At 40.3% G+C, this 21,362-nt stretch overlaps 1 protein-coding gene across 3 annotated transcripts; it reads left to right on the forward strand.

Moving 5' to 3' along the window:
• The first annotated feature begins 1,499 nt into the window (after positions 1-1,499).
• Positions 1,500-16,752, forward strand: LOC131258077 (uncharacterized). Of its 3 annotated transcripts, XM_058259127.1 has the most exons (5): positions 1,500-1,838; positions 1,923-2,340; positions 4,242-4,437; positions 10,784-10,915; positions 16,309-16,752. In XM_058259127.1, exons 2-5 carry the CDS (start codon positions 2,051-2,053, stop codon positions 16,432-16,434), a joined length of 744 nt encoding a protein of 247 aa, XP_058115110.1. In that variant the 5' UTR covers positions 1,500-1,838; positions 1,923-2,050; the 3' UTR covers positions 16,435-16,752. The 3 variants fall into 3 exon arrangements, with proteins under 3 accessions (XP_058115110.1, XP_058115109.1, XP_058115111.1); XM_058259126.1 differs by having other exon boundaries at positions 1,500-2,340; XM_058259128.1 differs by lacking the exon at positions 10,784-10,915 and having other exon boundaries at positions 1,500-2,340.
• The last annotated feature ends 4,610 nt before the right edge of the window (positions 16,753-21,362 follow it).

Below are 21,362 nucleotides of genomic sequence, written 5' to 3' on the forward strand. Positions count from 1 at the left end.
CATATCACAAGAAATAGTGAGATGTAACGTTTACTCATAAAAATCTTATGAGGCCTGCTGATATTTATGTTTTTGGATGGACATAAGAACAGATTGGATCATGCCCAAAGGAGGTTTCAACTCTGGGTATCTTTGTCACCACTGTTTCACGTGACGTGGATGCCTGAACCCTTTGATCTTCTTCATTTTTGTCTCAGGTCATGAAATGATTTATCAAAATAAATGAACCGCGTTGATAAAATACATGCACAACGGGAGCCCACATATGCCCCGATAAGAAACAGATATCTGGGAAATACTTTCCCACCAAGTTCTTGCAATGTGAGTGGGTGGAGTATTTGTGAGAAATTCAATCCATTCATCTATTTTTTTAGTTCAATTTAGAATGTCAGGCAAAAATTGAACTGGATTCAACACTTTAATGGATCGAAAATGTGAGGATTGAATGTACACAATTGAAATATTTATGAGGTAACGGAAGTTTTGAATAAGCCTAATATTTGTGTTTTCAGTTCTTCCTAATAGTAACGCCGTTATAACAGGTATAGATGTCATGCAAACATCACTCTCGACCCAAGTAGATATCAATGACAGAAATTTTCCTACCCGCCTTAACTTTTAATGCGGCCACTTGAGTCTTTGATATTGATCAAATTTGGCCTAACGTGCTGAAATGAGCTCAAAAAAAAGATAACTAGGATGGCATCATCGGTAGGCCCTCCTAAGTTCGCAGCGCTGGAACTTCCTATGAAAGATTTGGGCGGAAATCGGCGTCCGTCCGTCTCTGGTCAGGTCCTGGTGGGAGCAGGACGCGGATTTTCTGTTGAAAGTCTTTCACACCAATATCCGCCCTGAAAACTTAGGTGGGTAACTTTGATGTTTATGAGAAATCTAATAGGCGCATATATATTGTGAGTTCATTTTAAGATTCCAGACCAAAAGTGATCATGATCCAATACGCAAGTGGGCTACATAAAGAAAAAGGTGGTTAGTGAAATTCTTACCCATGAAAACCCTATGGGTCGGCAGTGATGTTTAAATGCCATCCATACCGTTAAAAACGTCATTCCTACTGGGATGAACTAAGAACACAAATGTTACACGGATTGGAAACTCTGAACCCACGAATATTTCAACGGTGGACGTTAAATCTTCACGTTTTCGGACCACTTTAGTATTGGAACCGGCTTATTTTGGGAACCATGTTATAAAAATGAGTTTACAAAACGGATGGGCTGATTGGATTTCTAACAAACATCATGGTGGGCCCCACCTATGTTTCCAGCGCAGGAACTTCCTGCAAAGGCTTTCGCAGGGAATCCGCGTCCGTCGGGGCGGTTCAAATCCGTGCCCCGTACGCACGCGCGCAGACCGAACTTCTCACCGAAACGCGAAACCCTTAAAATGCCAGCTATTTCCGGTGATCCTTCACAAATTCTACCCTATTTCAAGCTCCGCAAATCAAGAGTCTGGGTCCGGATCAGCAGCTTCAGGTTCTCCGATCATTCTACTTCAATTTTCACGAATTCTCGCGTTTTCTCTCGTTCCGGAGTCACCCCTTTTTTTATTTTTTATTTTTCTGCATTCTCGTGGATTTAAGGTCAGAAATTGGATTTTGAGATTTTCATCGTTCGGAGTCTCGAAAAGAGATTTCCAGGGGAGAATCGTTTGGAGGTGTTTCTGTTTTGCAGTTTTTGAGATTTAGGGTTTTGGACGGATCGGAGAGGGTTAGGTTTCAGATTCTGATTGTTTTCGTAGGGTTTTTATAGCTTTGTTAGGGTTTCGAGTACGGTGATACTGCTAAGGTTGTAATCTGAACGAAGAGATTGAAGTTTCAGGTTCGGAACATTTTTTTATCTGGTCGTAATTTACATCGCTGTAAGGAATTCGAGCTTTCGGATGAGTTGTTAGGGTTTTTGCAGACGGAAAGTTCAAAATCTGGTTATTATTCAGAATCCTGGTATGTTCGCACAGCTTCATTGGTACTGTTGAAGCGCTTTTCTGCATTCGGAACAGTTACTTTTGAGGCGAAAAAGGCTCTGCTTTTACGATGCCACCACTTTCATCGGCTTCAACGGCAATTGGAAGGTTGCTGTCACGCAAAAATGGGGCGGAGTTGTTGAGAAGCTCTGGTAGGTGTAGAGGGCAGTTTCGAGGTTTGAGTAGCATTGTGGGTGTTGAAACTCCGTCCGTTTGTAAGTTGATTGATGCTGATAAGGAGGGGAATTTATCCTTCTCAAGAAGGCATAATGCTGTCCAGACCAGGTGTTTTCTTGGCTGTGGAGATGGAGAAGAGGGTAGTGTTCTTTCTAAGACTCATGAGGAGAGGCGCGTGATGGGGTAAGTTTCCATACCTTTCTTGATTCACAGATCTTTTACTGTCTATTTGCCCGAGTTTTTAGTCTGCCTTGGCTATCATCTTCTTTGTATTGAAATAGCTCTTACATGGTTGTGGATGGTTGTGTTTTATGCATGATTTTCTCCCAATTCTGAAGCTGTTTCGTGCTATACATAGATTTTTTTTTTCCCATTAGAGGTGTTAACTGTTAAGTATAACTATGGATCATTATTATCATTTGTTGAAGGGTCTAAATAAATGATGCACCATTTGTATTATGGTCAAATGGACCGGCCATTGCCATCGCCATTGATCGAAGGCTAGGACTACCTTCCAAAGTGATTTTTTTTTTATAGAGGAATGGGCAATGAAAGGTGGGACTCAGTGATGGATGTCTGGATCAATGATTAGGCCATTTTTAGTATGTTCAATATGGACAATGCATTTTCCTATGCATTGTTAGGATCATCTAGCACACTTATTAGATGCAATTTCACCAACCCTGGGTTTATGTAGGCCTTCCAATTTGGGTCGAGTCATGCACGAAGTTCATCTAGGATTCGTTTATGTCCTGTCCAAGTTTGAGAAATGTATGGTGGTGTGGAACCACAAACATCGCTCATTTATCACTAAAAAAACTCTGTCTAATTTGTCAGTTTTATTACCTTAGTCAAATCTTCCCTGATCAACCTTCCTATATGTTACCTTTCTTATTGAAGATCCTTCTTTGGTTGTTAAAAATTCTGAAAATTGTAAAGAGATTTCCTATGGAGGGCAAAGGTGAAGGAAAACGTTATCATATAATTTAATGGGTAGATTTTAGAAGTCCAAGAGGAAGGTTAGTTGGATGAGCGTGCCTTGGGGGATAGAGAAATTGGACTTCAAATGGTGGTGCCATGGTGGAGATTTGGATTGACAACTAAGGGTTTATGGAGGTAAATTATATATTGCAAAAGTGGTGCTAATTAGGGACGCTGAAACTTATGGAGAGTTGGTAGAAATCCACATGGGCCAATGATTTGGAGAAATATTTCCAGGATTGGGGTTGCGACCAAATTAGAATACAAAACCATTGAGGAAGTGATTAGGTTCAAATTGGGTGACGGTTTTGGAATTGCCTTCCGGGAGGGGGGAAAGTACTCTTGCATTATATTTCCCTCATCTCTTGAGGGCAGCTTAATCCAAGAAAAATCACATCATTTTTTCCTATTAATTCACCTAAGGGAGACTCGTTTGGAATATCATCTGCCAAGGAATTTAGAGGAAGAGGAAATGGTTGATTTTGGGAATAGCTTAATCCTCGCCACTAGAGTGTACATTTTTCCGGGGAAAGAGGATATCATCTTCCTACACCTCTAATGATTTCACTGCTCTCTGTTAGGTGGTCCCATGATAAGAGTCTCAGAGTACAGCTCAGGAGAAAGAAAATGAAGCCGGCAAAGAGGCATGGACCTTGGTTTTGTTGGAATGTTGAAGCAAACAGACAGTGAGCTGAACTAGCGATCGGCACGTACGTCACTCCGGGCTAAGTAGCCCTCGGCATGTGAGAATGTATACACTGCAGTGGCATATTGGAGAAGCAGTTTAGCTATCTTATCTATATAACTTATTGCAAGTGTTACTTTTTCTGTGTGCTTATGTCATTTATTATTATTTATTTTGGGAAAGCAGTATCCTTTCATGTTTCCGGTGGATGGTGGAAGTTCGCAAAGTTGATGGATGGTCCAGGAAGTTCTGTAAATGCCGGATGAAGGAATTCTTGGGTTCTTCATGAGAAACATGTTCACTCTTTGCCATGACTATATACTTCACCAAAAGTGTTTGCCTGTAGAAAGTGGTTTTACATCCTTATCTATCACCTCATTATATTTGTGCTCTGACTAACAGGATTTGCAATAATCAGGTACTCCCCAGAGCAATTATTTGCAGTGGTTGCAGCAGTTGACCTGTATGAAGATTTTGTTCCATGGTGCCAGCGATCGCAGATAGTCCGGCGCAACGATGATGGATCTTTTGATGCCGAGCTTCAGATTGGTTTTAAGTTCCTGGTTGAGAGTTATGTCTCTCATGTGGAACTGAAGAAACCAAAGTACATAAAGGTAATCTTCATTCCTTGCATTTTGATTCGTTCACATGAATACATGATTATTTACTTTAACGTTTGCTATCTGTGGGACATGAAACTCACCTCACATTGTTTAGTTTCTTTACCAAGCTGGTTTAAAAGAGATTGTTACTTAATGATACCATTGGAGCTTGTTGGCATTTAGTTTCTTTACCAAGCTGATTTAAAGGAGATTGTCACTTGATGATACTATTGGAGGTTGTTGGGAAGGAGCAGAATTCATGCTGCATGTGATATGAATGATTCTCTTTTTTATTATACACACACACACACACACACACACACACAGAGCAAAATGGTGCCTTCTGTACTTGAAAAATGTGTAAAAACAAAACATGCCTTGTGCCCTGTGGTTGTAGATAGGGGTGTACATGGGTCGGTTCGGTCCAGTTCTGGGGTGAAACCGGAACCGAACTGTTCCTAACGGTTCTAGGATTTTCAGAACTGGAACCGGACCCTTAACACCCTAGAACCGAACCGGAACTGGACCGTGAAAATCGGTTCGGTTCCACAGTTCTGGGCTTTGTAAAGTCTAGCCCAAATTCAGAAGCTACACTGACTATCAACCTGTGAAAAGTTCCTCACCTGGAGCTGCCAAATTCAGCCGTAAAATAGTCAAGTCTGTGATGTACAAGGTCAAGTCAGCACCTTCGTCAAGCAATGCCGAGGTGGCAGATGGCTCTACAAAATTTGACATGTTTTAAAGAATGCGCTCCATCCCAAGGGACCATGATTTGGAGGGTTTGGATTTACTTACATGGATCCAGAGTCTCAGATAGGGAGGAAAATGCATATTGTATTAAAAAGACATCTTATACAATGCTCAGGCTGAATGGTTCAATACCATTCAGGTTATGACTTAAAGCAAGTGGGGGGTGCAGTTCAGTGATCTAAATAGTTCGTAGAATCTTAACCCTTCATTGGTTGGTGAACAAATTGACAAATAAGCATGAAAATACAGTTCCTTTCAACCGAGAAAAAGGTCAAATGTTATACAGGTAGGATTTGCCAGTCTAGGGGACTTTTTTGTGCAAGATCCACCCACAGCGAGGCCTGTTATATCAACAGATTGGATCGATGAACTATGGCCACCACTTATAAAAACTGAAAATCCAAACAATATGTATTTGGCCCGAGTATGTATGCTACCTCTAATTAAAATTTGAAGCCTGAAACACCTCAGCAACAAAAACATGAATACATTTCTCGTACATGTTACTCATTAAACCTACTTTTCAAGTGAAATAAATTTCACATTTTCACAGCCCTACTGCAACCACAAGTAGTACCATCACTAGAAGTGTGCTTAAAAATTCCTACACCTGATACTCCCATATTGAAGCAGGGCAAATCATATTTAGTGTGAACCTTGAAGCAAAGACAGCACCATTGAATAGAACTTGGTACTCTGGCTCATGAAATGGCATTGATGCGTCACAAGATGTAGATTTTGAGGATCTAGTAAATGGTTATTCTAAAATTCCATGATGAGGATGAGGATCACCATGAAAACAGAAAAAGCAAATCTTTGAGAGACTTGCCACCATGAAAAGTACAAAAATGTAAGTAACATCTGCTAGAAAACAAGGAAAGAAAACTATGATCATCAAGGCATGTAGATTATAGTTAGGGGAAGAGGAAGTTCAACGATTTTAATTGTAAATTGGAAACATGAATGTATGCTCAAAATTTTGCTCCTCTCCTCACCACACCTATGTGTCAATCCCAAGATCACCTAATGTTATACATCCCTTGCCGTTCATGACTTCATGTACCCTCCTTATCCACACCCCCAGGAGTACCAAATGGCACCTTTGCTATGAATAGCAACATGTTTCATACCAATCATATGCCATGGCAATGCAACACGAACTTGAACACATCAGAATTTATTCCAGGGACAGTATGGCCAAGCTGTCATCCAATGGAATTCTCTGTATTACACAAATTAAGCATTCCACAAGGGTAGTAACTGAAAATTCGTTGGAACTAAAGTACTAGCTGAATAAGCGTAGTAGCATTCCAATCACAAGAATAACATTCTATGTGTAGCATTCCAATCACAAGAATAGCATTCTTGAGCATTCCACGAATATGATAAGCAATAATAAGCGTAGTAGCTGAAAATTCCAATCACAAAGATGTAATTTAAGGAACTAAAGTTCTAATACATCCAGTCTTATACTCTTATTACATCTTATGCAACGAACTCTGAACGCAATCTCACATCTTAGAATAGAAAAGTGCAGCAACACATCAAAAATAGTAATACTAAAACAATGCAAGCCAAGGAGAGAGGAAGAACTCACAATACTAAAAAATAGTCAATATTGCTTGATGCATAAACCTAAGTAAACTCGATATGAAAGTCCTCAAATAGAAGTTAGGGCTGCAAAAATATAATAATTTATTAAAATCAAGAAGAACACAATAACTAGAAGTATATTATATGACAAAATTAAATTGATCAAATGAATATTTACTGAATTCAAGAACTTCAATTTCAGCTATATTTTCTTCAACTTGAATTGGGAGAGGCGAAACACGTAACCATTCTTGTGCACAAATTAAGCATTCCACAAGCTTAGGAGTAAGAGAACTACGAAATTGATCTAGAACACGACTTCCAGTACTAAAAGCCGATTCAGAAGCAACGGTAGATACAAGAATGAGTAAAATATCCCCTGCAACTTGAGAAAGAACTCTATACTTTGAGCTATTCACCTTCCACCAATTCAAAATTTCAAAGTGTGGATCATCCTTTTCACAAGATTCCTCTAAATATTTGTCCACTTCAGACTTGCCTCCATTACTCTCTTCTTCTTCCAAATGTTTTTGAAATTTTGATTTGAGAGAAATTAATTGCTCACTTGTACAAATAATTGATTGGTCAACATCCATGTCGAAAACGGTTTGACTTGAAGAAGAATCAACTGACTGAAGCTTTTGATACTTATCATAAATACGATTGAATGACTCTCTTATCTTCTTAGTGAGCTCAATCACCATGGCAGGTTCGTAAACTTCAGAATAATAAAACTTCACATATTTCAATTTATAACGGGGATCCAACACAACAGCAATCAATAGCATGATATTCACCTTTTCAATATTTCCCCAATACTTCTCAAATTTAATCTTCATTTTCTTAGCCATGGTATTTAAAGTAAAATCCATACTAATTGACCATTTGGATAAGAAACTTTCAATGTCACAAACTTCATGAAAATATGAATTAGAAGTGACATATAAAGAACTAGACATGCAAACAGTTGCATCATAGAATTTCTGCATAATTTTTGTAAAAATCTGAGCATCATCCCAATCACTAGTGGTAGGTCCATCATGAAGTTCTATGGTGAAATGTAAAACTTCACATATTTCAATTTATAACGGGGATCCAACACAACAGCAATCAATAACATGATATTCACCTTTTCAATATTTCCCCAATACTTCTCAAATTTAATCTTCATTTTCTTAGCCATGGTATTTAAAGTAAAATCCATACTAATTGACCATTCGGATAAGAAACTTTCAATGCCATAAACTTCATGAAAATATGAATTAGAAGTGACGTATAAAGAACTAGACATGCAAACAGTTGCATCATAGAATTTCTGCATAATTTTTGTAAAAATCTGAGCATCATCCCAATCACTAGTGGTAGGTCCATCATGAAGTTCTATGGTGAAATGTGGATCTTCCTCTTCCAATATCTCAAATGCCTTTTGAAACTTTGTTTCAGCATCTAGCATGAGATATGTAGAGTTCCACCTAATTTGAACATCTAGGCACGAAGAACTTTTATATGTTATCCTCTCTTTCTTTATATATGCCTTGAAGCGTAGTTCTCTTTGTGGAGTACTCCTAACATATCTCACTGTCCCACGAATTCGAGTTAATGAATCTTTTAATTAAGTTAACCCATATTTCACAATTAAATTAAGAATATGTGCACAACACCCGCTTAAAATGAAAATATCACTCTTCTTAGACATTTTTGTCTTCACATATGAAATAGCAAAATCATTGGAACTCACATTATCCATAGTAAGCGTGCATAGTTTCTCTATACCCCATTCCATCAAATATGCCTCCACTGCTCGACCAATTTCCTCACCTTTGTGACTAGAAATCACACAAAAGTTTAAAATTCTTTTATTCAATTTCCAATCTTTAATAAAATGAGCTGTAAGGCACATGTAAGAAAGATTTTGCATTGAGGTCCATGAATCTGTAGTGAGACAAATTCTTTGATTTGAGTTCACTAATAAATCCTTCAATTTTTGTTCTCACTCACATACAATGCCATACAATCCCTTGCCATTGTAGTACGTGAGAATATTTTGAAATTAGGTTGCATCATGCTACAAAAGTAACGACATCTTTTATGCACAACAAACTTAAAAGGCAACTCATCTACAATTATCATTTTTGCAAGTGCTTCTCTACAGAGATCTTGGTCAAATTTCCAAACACCAAGGGTACTACCACCATCTTCCAATATCGAATGCATTGACAAAAGTTTTTGTTTCTTGTCTTTATTGTAGGAAATCTTGGGACGCTTTGATATATGTTTTCTCAAAGAGCTAGTCCCATTCTCACTTGACCATGCATAGGATGAATTACAGTAGTTACATCTAGCCCCTTTCGCTTTTCCATCCCCGTTATTTACAATTTTGGTAAAATGATCCCAAACATCAGATTTACGACCATTTTCTTTAGGAAGACATACCTTTGCATGAGAGGGAGAATTAGTAATAAAGAGCTCCTGATGATTATTTGTCTCTCCGGTACTCGACATCTAATAAGAATTAAGATATACAGAAAAAATAAAATAATTAGCAAAAATTAATAAAACACCCAACATTCAATAAAATATTTACAAAAAATCAACAAAATTGATAATTAGTACTTACCGTCACAGAGAATGATGATGAAGTCGTCGTTGAATTCACAGAGAGATGCAAAGAAGTCAGCAGCGGTAAGGGGGTCGGTGATGGCTGGCCACTGTGGAAAACAAAGAGCGAAAGAGAGAGAGAAAGATGGAGAAAGAGTTGCTGTGGTGGATCGGCGGTGGTGAATGGAGAGAGAGAGAGAGAGAGAGAGAGAGAGAGAGAGAGAGAGAGAGACGGCGAGAGATGAGAGTGGGCAGGGGCCGCACGCAGATAGAGTGAGAGACGGCAAGAGAAAGAGAGATAGGGTTTTTGTTTTTGTTTTTTGTTTTTTGTTTTAATCTTAAGTTCGGATCCACGGTTCAGATCCATGGTTCGGGTCCACGGTTCGGTTCGGTTCTACAAGCCCCTAAACCGGAACCGAACCGTATCCAACGGTTCTTGGATTTTTGGAACCGGAACCGGAATCGGCGCACTCTAGAACTGGACCAAACTGGACTGTTGGATCGGTTCCGGTCCGGTTCCACAGTTCTACCGGTTTGATGTGCACCCCTAGTTGTAGAAGCGTAGAAACAGGGCCACTTTCCAGTGGTGCTGGTACCACCGTATGCTTACACTCATATTGGGCAGATGTGGGCCCTAGTGATGTTTTCACTGAACCCAACCCTAAGATGTGTAACCCCAGAAAAACTCTAGGGCCTAGGAATCAGCCCAAACTCAGATGGGCCACTTCACCGGGAACATATTGAGAGGATATGCCCACTGTTTATTTGCATGGGGTGCCCACCATGTTATGTATATATAACCAAAGACCGTTTGTACCCTTCACCCAGTCCAGATGAAGGTTAGGAAAAAATCCAGGCTGTTTTGCAACTCAGGTCGGCCCCTGTGAAACCAAGGGCGAGCATTCCCTCCCAGCTTGTTCCCTTTTCTGTGGCCTACTTTACTTTTGGACCAGGCTGAGTTTTGGGTCCTACAGGTTTTCTGAGGTGATGTGTCTGATAGACGGTTTGGATAGTGTGAATACATAACGTGGCCCCCACATATCCCCAATAACACTGGAGCATACCCCTTAAAAACAGGGTGAGATTTGTGCCATGAGCCTTTGACTCTCAACACATTTCTACGGAACTCAGTGGTAGTTGTTTCCTTGTTGAAATCTGTGTTCCACCAATTTAAACTTCATGTGCAACGTCTCTTTTGGAGTGTAGATTTAATAACGCACACTCCAATGCTGATGTAAATCATGTTGGATCTGAGTTCCAATGGCTATTAGTTGAAATTTACAGCAGATTTTGAGGTGTCAGTTTTAAAATTGAAATAAATAAATGGGTGTTGTCTGTCCATTCTTCATCATAGAAATGGTTTACTCCATGCTTCAGATTTGATTTTCATATGGCATTTGGTGCGTGTTGCTTGCAGACGACTGCATCAGAAAGTGGCATTTTCGACCATTTGATAAATGTATGGGAATTTAATCCCGGACCCATTCCGGGAACTTGTGACCTTTATTTCTTGGTGGATTTCAAGTTCCAGTCACCGCTTTACCGACAGGTATTTACTTCTGCTTGCAGTTTTGATGTTCTTTCCCCCATTTTTTTTTTTTTTTTTTTTTTTTTCAGAATCCTAACAATTTTGATGCTTGATTATGCCATTTTATTCTCTTGTTTGTGCAATTTGTTTTTCTCTAAGAGTTGTTTGTGCAAATTCATCATCATCATCATTTCTACATGAATCCTGTTCTACCATTCCAACAAGGGTTTGCGCAAATTGTTAGAAAAATTTAATTGCCGGTGCACATAAGTGAGATGTAATCAAAGTCGAACATTGGCAGAATGCAACAAGGTTTTGTTCTCACAGCTGCTGATAGCCTGATCCACAAATTATGAATTTGGAGATCTGTGCATCTACAAATTGCAAATTGCCGTGTGGCACCCAAAAATCAGGTTTGGCAGAAAACAATGTTTATGGGGATTGTGGAATCCACCATCTCTTCTTTCTCTACACGAATTTGGTGCATCCATGAAAAACAGGGTCTCTGGTTCAACATTGCTGTTTCACCTGAGTTTCCTACCCAATTCACAGATGGGATAATGATAGGGTATGACCTTTTGTTATGTCATTTCCAACTTTGGTAGCCACCCAATTGTCCCATCTACAAGGGCTGTAAGATTTAGAGAAATAAACTTTAGAGCATATGAGAGATGTTAAATTGTGTTGCATTGCTGAGAGGTCAATGACCTTTGCAGATAAAGAATAGATAGGATATATCCAAAGCTTGGATACCAAAATATTTTTAGTGACCTTAGGACAATGACTCGGTGAAGATATCAACAATGTGTTGTCTACAAAAGATATACATGAGCTTATCTTTCAAAACAAAAAAGGGTGTAACTTAACCAGCTGGACATTCCATGGCTCCCCTTTGCTTGCTTGCCATTTGGGGTGTGCAAGTATTGGTTGGCCCGGGGATTATCTCTGGGTGGGATTGTTTATTCATTTTTCTAAAAGCATGGTGAGCCTCAGCCATGGTTGGTTCTGAAGCCCAGGTGAATGATGAAGGTTGATGTCTGAGGGGGGAGCTGACTGTAAAACTTTTACCAATATACCATTCAAAAGTTGATGCGATATATATATATTTTTTTGAAAATTAACTTGCATTAATAAGACGAAAAAAGAGAACACAAAAGAGGAAGCCTGCTGAGATGGCAGGTCCTTAAGAGAACAGAAAAGACAGATCAACATTGGACCCTTCCTTCATGGATATCCACTCAGCAATGAAACATGTGACGTTGGAAGAAACTAAATGGGAGGGCTTGGTTTCATTCTGAAAACATCTGTTGTTCCTTTCTAACCAGATGGCCCACCAAACTGCCAGAATAGCTGTCCGCCAGATCCTGGATTTAAACTTTCCTAATCTGACCCCATGCCAGGCTTTAAGAAGAGTGTCCACATCCCTTGGAAAACACCAGCTAATTTTAAAAGAGGACAGGAGCGTCGACCGGATAGAGTAGGCAAAGGGGCAATGAATCAGTAAATGATTCACTGATTCTTCTGACGACATGCAGCATAAACAGACATTGGGTAAGATCATTCCTTTTTTCCTGAGGTTATCGAGGGTAAGAATTCGGTTGTTTCCCACCAACCAGCCGAAAACCAGAAGTTTTGGAGGAGCATCGTATTTCCAGATGAAATGGGAATGATGAGGAGGGGTGGAGGCGTTGTTGGCTGATAAAATTTTGAAGAAAGACCGCACCGTGAAGACGGAAGATTTATCTGCTTTCCAAGTAATGCTATCGTTGCATTCCTGTTCAAGGGATACAGACTGAAGAAGCTGCATCAGATCAATGAAGTGGTCGATGCGATATTTGGAGGCAGCCAAGGCGATGATGGGAGGAGGAGAGGATAATGATGACACTGGTGAACTTCAGAAAATGCTACATGTACAAAGTGATAGTCAGTTTCGATGTGGTTAGTATGTTCATGAAAGGCATGATTTATGAAACGACGAAAAAGTACATGATTTATTGACATTGCCATTGTATTCCTGTTGTCACCTAAATTTGAAAACTCGAGAAAACTTGACTCGACTTGGTCGAGTTGACTCAATTGTATAAGATTTCATCAAGACTCCAATTCAATTAAGGCGGAACTTCGTCAGGATCAGTTCAAGACTCAAATCTAATTGACTCGACAAAACTCAGGAAAAAATGCAATATAACCGGACAGCACAACTCGACTTACTGAGATGCTATAAAATTTAGTAGTGTTAAATGTTACTGAGTTTTGGTTTTCAAGACTCAAAATGACTCAACTAGAGCTACTCAACTTGACGAGACAGATGTTTGAGTTGGGCTGGGAAGGGATATGAAGATTTGTTCTGTTTTTTTGGTCTGGACTTCTTGGGGCCTCACTTTGAGGAATCCCGTGGGCTCTCGAACCTGGGTCATGGCTGGTGAGAGTTGGGGACTGCTTGGACAACTTCTGTAAAACCCCTTTTCCTGCTAATGCATATTTTCGGTTGACTAGCCGAAAATCAATCTAATTGGTATTTGACGAGTTGGTTTTTTTATCACATTTCTCTTGCACTGGAGGATAAAACAGTGGCTGCAGAAATCCGTCCAAATGCACGACTCGGTAAGGGGTTTGTCATTTAGGTGTGAAAACTACCTTTTGAGGGTGTGTCCAAACGGGCCCTAGGTGTCACTACCAGCTGCGCCATCCAATTAGAGACGGATATGAAGGTTTGTTCACTTGCTAGGTATAGGGACTAGGATAGGTTTGACTGGAGAAACATGATTCATAAACCTGACCCCAAATCTAAGGAGAAGGCTTTGATGATGGTGATGACAAGAAATCACAAAAATAATTTGTTGAGATGATGCTTTTGGGAGATTCAACTTCTGTGAAACATCCTAGGGGATAGACCTAACGACTGGCTGATTGTTAGGTGAGTGGAAGCTGACAGTTAACTCTGCAAAGCATGGGAAAAAAAAAAAACGAGGATTGAATCGGGAGGCAACAGCCTGAGGCAGCAATTACCTATGGGCTGGGCATGGTTGGGATGGAGGAATTCCTGCTAAAAGAGGAGAGAGTTGAAAATTCTTATCAGAAGGTGTGTGAGGCTGCTGTTTTGATGGTTAATCCCTGGCTTGGAGAGAGAAGCTGTTGAAGGTGGTGGTTGTTGTGAAGGATACTTTGTTCACTTACTGGAAGCTGATGCTTAGGGCATGTTAAGTGGGCAAAGATGGACTTTGGAAGTTTTTCTTTGGAGGCTGTAGAAAAATGGGCCAGTGATAATTGGAAAAAGATGATCATGGTTAGGGTAAGTATGGTGGATTGGTGCTTAGTCCTGTTTAATTGCAGTCAGCGGAGCAAGCGGTAAGTGTCTTGAATGGAAGTTGGGTGATTCTAGGAAGCTTGATTAAATTGCTTTAGAAATGAAGCTTGATTAAATCAGTCATCGGGAAGAGTGATTTAGTTGCAGATTTGGGGTGTTCCGTTGCATGCTTCAGATGTAGGCACATTCATGGCAATAACTTCCTGCATTGGCACCATTCTTGGAAGTGGACTCCGAGATCCTTTTTATTTTTTGAAAGGTTACTCAAAGATTGCATGTACTGAAGAAATTGAAGTCGAGAGAGTTAAAATCCTGTTTGACAGTGTCGCTGATCCAAATCGCTCCATTCCTATCTTGGTTGTGGGAGAGGTTAGGAGGAGGGGATCTGTGAGAGGCCGGGAAAGATTTCTTTTCTTTTTGGATTTTCCCACCTTCTAGCGTGAGATATTGGTGTGATGTGTGGTTAGATGATGCATCACTTGTAGAAATTCTCCTCTTACAATTTTCACCTACCGGTTAAGATAAGAAGCTAAACTCACCGATTGTTATGATAATGCTAGGCATTCTATGGCAGGAGCATTTTCACATTGGGCTCGAGTGGGGTCGCCTGTGGGATGCGGGGGCACATTCGGGGTGGGTGACCTATATGATTTGGGGTCCACGGGGGAGGTCTCGTGTTCGAGACTCCTCACCAGGGGTGATTAATGCGCATTTTACACCGGGCTCGAGTGGGGTAGCTTGTGGGATGCGGGGACACACTCGGGGTGGGCGGCATATGTGATTTGGGGCCCACGAAGGGGGTTCGGCCGAGGTCCTAAACCCATGAGATGTGGGGCCTGGGTTATGAGATAAATGGATTAATTCGCCATATTCTAATAGTTCGAGCTTTTAGAGCAAGTGGTTAATTGTCCTGCATCAAATTGGTAGCAAAGTGGGAGGTCTCGTGTTCGAGACTCCTCACCAGGGGTGATTAATGTAGGGGTATTTTCACACTGGGCTCGAGTGGGGTCGCCTGTGGGATGCAGGGGCACACTCGGGGTGGGTGACCCATGTGATTTGGGGCCCACGGGGGAGGTCTTGTGTTCGAGACTCCTCACCAGATGTGATTAATGCGCATTTCACACCGGGCTCGAGTGGGGTAGCTCGTGGGATGTGGGGACACGCTCGGGGTGGGTGGCCCATGTGATTTGAGGCCCACGAAGGGGGTTCGACCGAGGTCCTAACCCATGCGATGTAGGGCCTGGGCTGTGAGATAAAGGGATTAATTTGCCATACTCTAACAGTTCGAGCTTTTAGAGCAAGCGGTTAATTGTCCTGCATCACATTCTATGGTATGTAATGCTTTCGAGAAATATTCACAAGGACAACATAAGATCGATGGGGTTTTGGATTTGGGGTGTTCTGTTGCATGCTTCAAATATAGACAGATTCATGGCAAACGAATCTGCATCAGCACTATCCTGAAAGTGACTTCAAAGATTGTACCTAGAGAAGAAATCAAAGTCGAGAGTGAAAAATCCTGTTCGACAGTGTGGCTGATCCAAGCCTCTCCATCCTTCTTGCAGTGTGAGTTCTTGAAGAACGAGAGCTGACAGAGGCCAAGCTTCAAAGATTGTACTTGGAGAAGAAATCAAAGTCGAGAGTGAAAAATCCTGTTCAACAGTGTGGCTGATCCAAACCGCTTCATCCTTTATTGCAGTGTGAGTTCTTGAAGAACGAGAGCTGTCAGAAGCCAAGAGAGATTTCCTTTCTTTTCTGATTGGCCCACCTTCCAGCATCAGATTGATGATACACTGCACAGAATTCTTCCCTTCCCTTTTTAGCCTCTCAGTTAAGGAGCCTGAATTCTCTGATTGTTATGATAATGCCGGGGACTCTTATGGTCTGGATTGCATCACTTTACAGAAATCTGCATGAGGACAATGTTGCCATTCTTTCGGCCATCCATTGTTTTAGCAATTTTTTTCTTGTTGGTTACAGGGGAAAGCTTGTTTTGTTTGGGATGTTTATTTCTTTGCTTTGGGATGATCTTTCCTCATCTACCTTCAACTCTTGTTTAGAAGAAAAAGACTGAAAATTGTGCTTATGTGGCTGTTTCGTGTGGCAGGTGGCTTCCATGTTCTTCAAAGAGGTGGTTTCTCGGCTCGTCACCTCATTCAGCGATCGCTGCCGTATGATTTATGGGCCAGGCATACAAGTCCTAGAAAATTCTTACGGGGAGCAGAGGTCATAACAACACTTCAGTCACACCCTGTATACAAAGGCAGATGCAAATGCCCTCCACAGCTTGTTGGTTGGAGCACTTTCCGCATCTGTTCAGTCATAGAAACAAACTTACTGTATTTCACTCACGCCGCCCTCTTTTGCCTTCCATTTTCCCTTGAGCTATTGTCTGCTCTCATTTAAGAATAGATTTATGAATTTTTTGATGTGTAACCATAAGATAAAATAACTTCTTAACGCATTTGATTACAACTTAACAGCTCCAAAGTGATGTTCTTACTTCACCATGGAGTGGTGATTCATTCATGGATTTTATTCATTTTCTGTATCTAGAGATCATATTACATTGATAAAGCATAAGCTGTACAAATCTAGAAAATCTCAGATGTGTGATGTAATCTTATCCATGGCTCTAAAAACTAGTTGAGTTACACTCGTACTGGGCCAAGTCAAGATGAGATTTTGAGCCAGTCTCATGGAAACTCTCGTACAGGTGACTTGGTCAGGTTTGGACAGGACGCCTTGAGTCGGCTCAAAAACTCTGCATGACTCGCCGAGTCATTGGCCCAGTCAGCTGCTTTGTGATTTAAAACCAAAAAAAGTAAAAAAGAAAAAGAAAAAGAAGAAAAAAAAGAAGCTTGAGCTAAGATTCAAAGGGGCAACATCATGCTACCACCAGACTAACATTGCACAGATGTGTTTACCTGTTTGAATTAGTTTATCCATTCCTAATAATTTTAAATATAGAGTTGAGTTGATTAAAGACTCGGTTTTGAGTCTTTGAGTTAACCCGACTGGCTGGACATTGGGTTGAGTTTTTGAATTTTTGGTCTCATCATTGCTAATTTTAAGGCCATAAAGAGAAGAAAGGATCGAACCATTTAAAGGGGTGTAGTAGGAATCTTGAGACCATCTCCTAATATGAATCTTTCAAAATCCAATTTTGAAATGCATGCTAAAATTCCCGCCTGGTGTTTGATATTGTGTTTTTGTGCTTGGGGGCTGGAAGCATCCATCTGGCGGGTCCCACCTTGGATGGGTGGTTGGCATAGCAGAATCCTACCAATTGGACAATGCAGTGGTTCACACCATGGCTTGCAAACCAACTGGTAGGAGTAGAATATGGCTAACTGTTCATTTTCAATGAGCTGAGTCTACTAAAGATGAGATCTTTAGGCCCACCTTGGAACGCAGCACGTGCCATGCTGCAAGTGTGTGGGACATCTTGTTGGTGCGTTAGGTGGACAACATCAGTCTTGTCATTTAACAAGCATGTAGCAGGTTAAAATCCATATGTAGAAAATTTAAATATGGCTGATATTCATAAGAACTAGGGCCGTTTGATCAGGTGGATGGTCATCTTCAATTTCAGCACTACCAAATTGCTCATCTTTAATATCTGCTCAATTGAACCGTTCATCTTTGACATTGGTCCAATCGGATCGTTCATCTAAAGTATCACTTGAATCAGACCATTTTCCTTGGTCCAATCTAAATATTAGCCCAGATAGACCAATCATCTCCGGTTTTAGCACTATTAGACTGTTCATCTTTATTACCAGTGTAATCTAGCTGTTGATCTTCAATTTTGAATTGATTAGACTGATTGTCTTTGGTATAGATCTAATCTGATAATTTATCTTTAAGTTCATTTTAATTGGACCATTAGGCTTTGACATTGGTCTGATGAAGCTCTATATATCAGCTTAGTTGTAACAGTCACTGACAAATACTAATTTTGGATTAAAGGTGTGGCCCATGTGAACTTGAACTATCCATCATGTGTGCCCAACAGTTGCTTGGACTAACAAAGAGAGAAGCAAGCCTTGAAAGCTATCTAAGGAGTATTTACACCCAATCACTATTCTTTCTTAAGCCATTCAACCATACCATAGGGAACGGCGGTGATTGAAGGCTTTATCATTAAAAACTTATTCGCAGTGTTTATTTGCCATTCGATCTGTTGATAAGGTCATATAAACCTAGATGAAGGGAAAAGACAAATACGAGCTTGATTCAAAACTTTTGTGGCCCATTCATGGTCCATTACCACTGTTTTCCGTGATACAGTCCACCCGATAATTGGATCTGCTTCATTTTTAAGATAATGTCCTCAAATGATCTGTCAAAACGGATGAATGGTGTAGATACATAATTAATGCATTGAAGTGGGACCCATGGAAAGGGCAACTGTGTCTTCGATGAGTTCATGGTCTACTTAATCCACTCCCCTTGGAATCATGAGCTAGATGTTAAACGCACTCTTTCTGCCACTGAGCCATGGGTCAAAATCCCCTGTTTTACTGAGGGTTGACATGTTTGAGGTTGACGTGTGCTCCCGAGGTGACGTGCAAGTGCAATCTAGGTCGTTGTGTGTGGAAGATTTTTTGGAGAATGTTTAGGATATGCTTAAGACTATAGCCGGCAATAATGTGATAGTTTGAGTGGATTTCAAATAATCATCACATAAAAATCAAAGGGGACATCTCTTTTCCGACTGTTTCCTTTGGTATAGTCCACCTGAACCATATATCATCCTGATTTTTTGGTGCTGAGCTTAACATGGAATTACACATTTAATGGTCAGAGTGTGGATCTCACGTAAACATTATGGTGGGCCCTGCCAATAATAAAGGGTGAGTGTTCCCTGCATGTATGTGGCCTTCCATTTCTTTTATTTCATAAACTGTACTGGTTAGGGCCTGAATTCTATGGTGGCGACATGGCAGGATCTACCAATGGAGGGGTTGGTACTCTAGTGGTCAGCAACATGTTAATGCGTAGGTGGGCCACTTGATACATGCATCTGTGATTAATAACTCCATAGAAAGAAATCAGGCGTAGACTGTGTATGGAGTAACACCATGCTATAGCGTGGTGTGGTGAGCAAACTCTATTGGGCCACCATGATGTTTGTGTCATTAACCACACCGTTCATTTGTTTTTCTGGATCATTTTATGCTGTGGTCTCAAAATTGAAGCATATCCAAAACTCAAGTGGATCACACCACAAAAATATAGTAGGAAAATGTAGTTTACTGTGGTGGAGCTTTGGAAATGCTAGAATTTTGTGCTCATATCCTAAATGAGTTGGAAATGGACCGTGGATAAAATAAATACATTACACTGGGTCTACAGTGTTTACTCACCGTGCGGTAGGGCAGTGGGTTACTGCACAATCGGCCTCTAAAAAATGAGAAGAAGCATAATAAAGTCAAGATAATACATATGGATCAACCCCTTCTTCTAGCGCCAAAGATCTTACCATTTAAGAAGGAATTGGAGTTACGTCTCTTTTCAATTTTCATTCAAGAGCTTTTATGTGTTTTCATGCTTGTCCACAATTCCTCCCTTCCGGAGAATATTAACATCCCTTATCAATGTATGAACAACTATATCTTGAGCACTAATTTAAGTTCAGCTCGATCAAAAACTTCCAAAGTAGGCAGAATTGGGACCCAATCCGCATACTAACAGCTTGGTAAGACCCTGAACGTAGACCCCCTCGTTGTACGAGTTGCATATACATTCCAACAAAAAGGCGAGGATCCAACTCTGACGTGTAGGGACGCGGATTGCGTCCTACCCCCGCCCGGGCGATAATCCGTTCGGGCAGGGTTCTATGGGACCACCGTGATGTAAGTGTTTTATCTACGCCGTTAATCTCTTTTCTATGATCATTTAAAGATGTTTTCTAAAAAAATGAGGGTGTTATAAGGCTTAAGTGCACCACAAAGTGGGGATTGAACGTCCACCATTAAAAACTTCTAGGGAGCTGGAGAAGTTTCGGATCAAGCTGATATTTGTGTTTTCACTTCATCCACGTCTACATGACCTTATGAATAGGTTGGATGGTAAAAAGCAATCACAGTGGCCCTTAGAAATATTTCAACGGTGGTGTCATTATCACTGCAGCTTCCTTTGGTTTGGTCTAGTGGAGCTTTGGACCTGCCTCCTTTTTTGGGTAATACCTTAAAATGATACGAGAAAAGAGATTAACGGTGTTGATAAAACACTTACATCACGGTGGGCCCCACATATCCCTGCTGGGTATAATCAATCTGCATCCCAATGTGTAGACCTTTATAAAGTTTTTACGACGTATACCTTTTACCCTCCATCTTTTCTGCACGTCCCAAACTTTACTTTCCCAAAGTAACTATTCTGTACGGACATACTATTTGCAGGCGAAAATACCTTTGCGTTTGGGGCTCATATTTTCAATGGCTATGGTTATAAGCCATTGGTTTGGCTCGATGAATTTCATATATTTACCTGTAGAAATTCATGTTTTCCTATAGCTGCGGTTATAATCCGTAGCGATAAGTCAAGGTATTTTAACCTACACATGATATGTCCGTACAGAATGGTTTAGTTTGGGAGCGTTTAGAAAAGAGGGTAGGATTTATGGTCTTAAATTTCTTATCGAATTCCTGATATAAAAACTTCCTTGGGTAGTGTTGTCTGCTAAGTGATGATGCGATTTAATTGTATGTGCATTTGGGGTAAATTAATAGGTGTTTATCTTTACCTAATGTGCCAACCTTGAAGAAATTTTTTGTATATCCACACCATACATCGGTTTTCTGAGCTCATTTTAGATATTATCCCAAAATTTAAGATAATCCAAATCATTGATGGATCATACCAGTGGAAAAAGTAGTAAATGATGATTAAAAACTTATTGTAGGGCATAAAAAGGTTTGAATCAGGCTGATCTTTGTATTTTATCTTCATCCACTTCCTTTTGACCTTATCAACGAATTGGATGGAAAATAAAAATTATGTATCCGCTTATGATTGGTATGGGTAGTTTTCAATGTCAAGCATTTAATAACCACTGTTTCCAGTGGTGTGGTTCAATTAAGCTTTAGATATATCTTGTATTTTGGTTCCATGATATTAAATAATCTGTAGAAATTTATGAAAAGAGTGGAT

The sequence above is a fragment of the Magnolia sinica genome, chromosome 10 (genome assembly GCF_029962835.1).
Source record: "Magnolia sinica isolate HGM2019 chromosome 10, MsV1, whole genome shotgun sequence".
Lineage (NCBI taxonomy): Eukaryota > Viridiplantae > Streptophyta > Magnoliopsida > Magnoliales > Magnoliaceae > Magnolia > Magnolia sinica.

Bases quoted from the DNA above. Each gene is read 5' to 3' on its own strand.
- LOC131258077 (XM_058259126.1), top strand. From the start codon at position 2,051: ATGCCACCACTTTCATCGGCTTCAACGGCAATTGGAAGGTTGCTGTCA. The intron at 2,341-4,241 runs GTAAGTTTCCAT...TGCAATAATCAG, and splicing joins GAGGAGAGGCGCGTGATGGG to GTACTCCCCAGAGCAATTAT. The intron at 4,438-10,783 runs GTAATCTTCATT...TGTTGCTTGCAG, and splicing joins AGAAACCAAAGTACATAAAG to ACGACTGCATCAGAAAGTGG.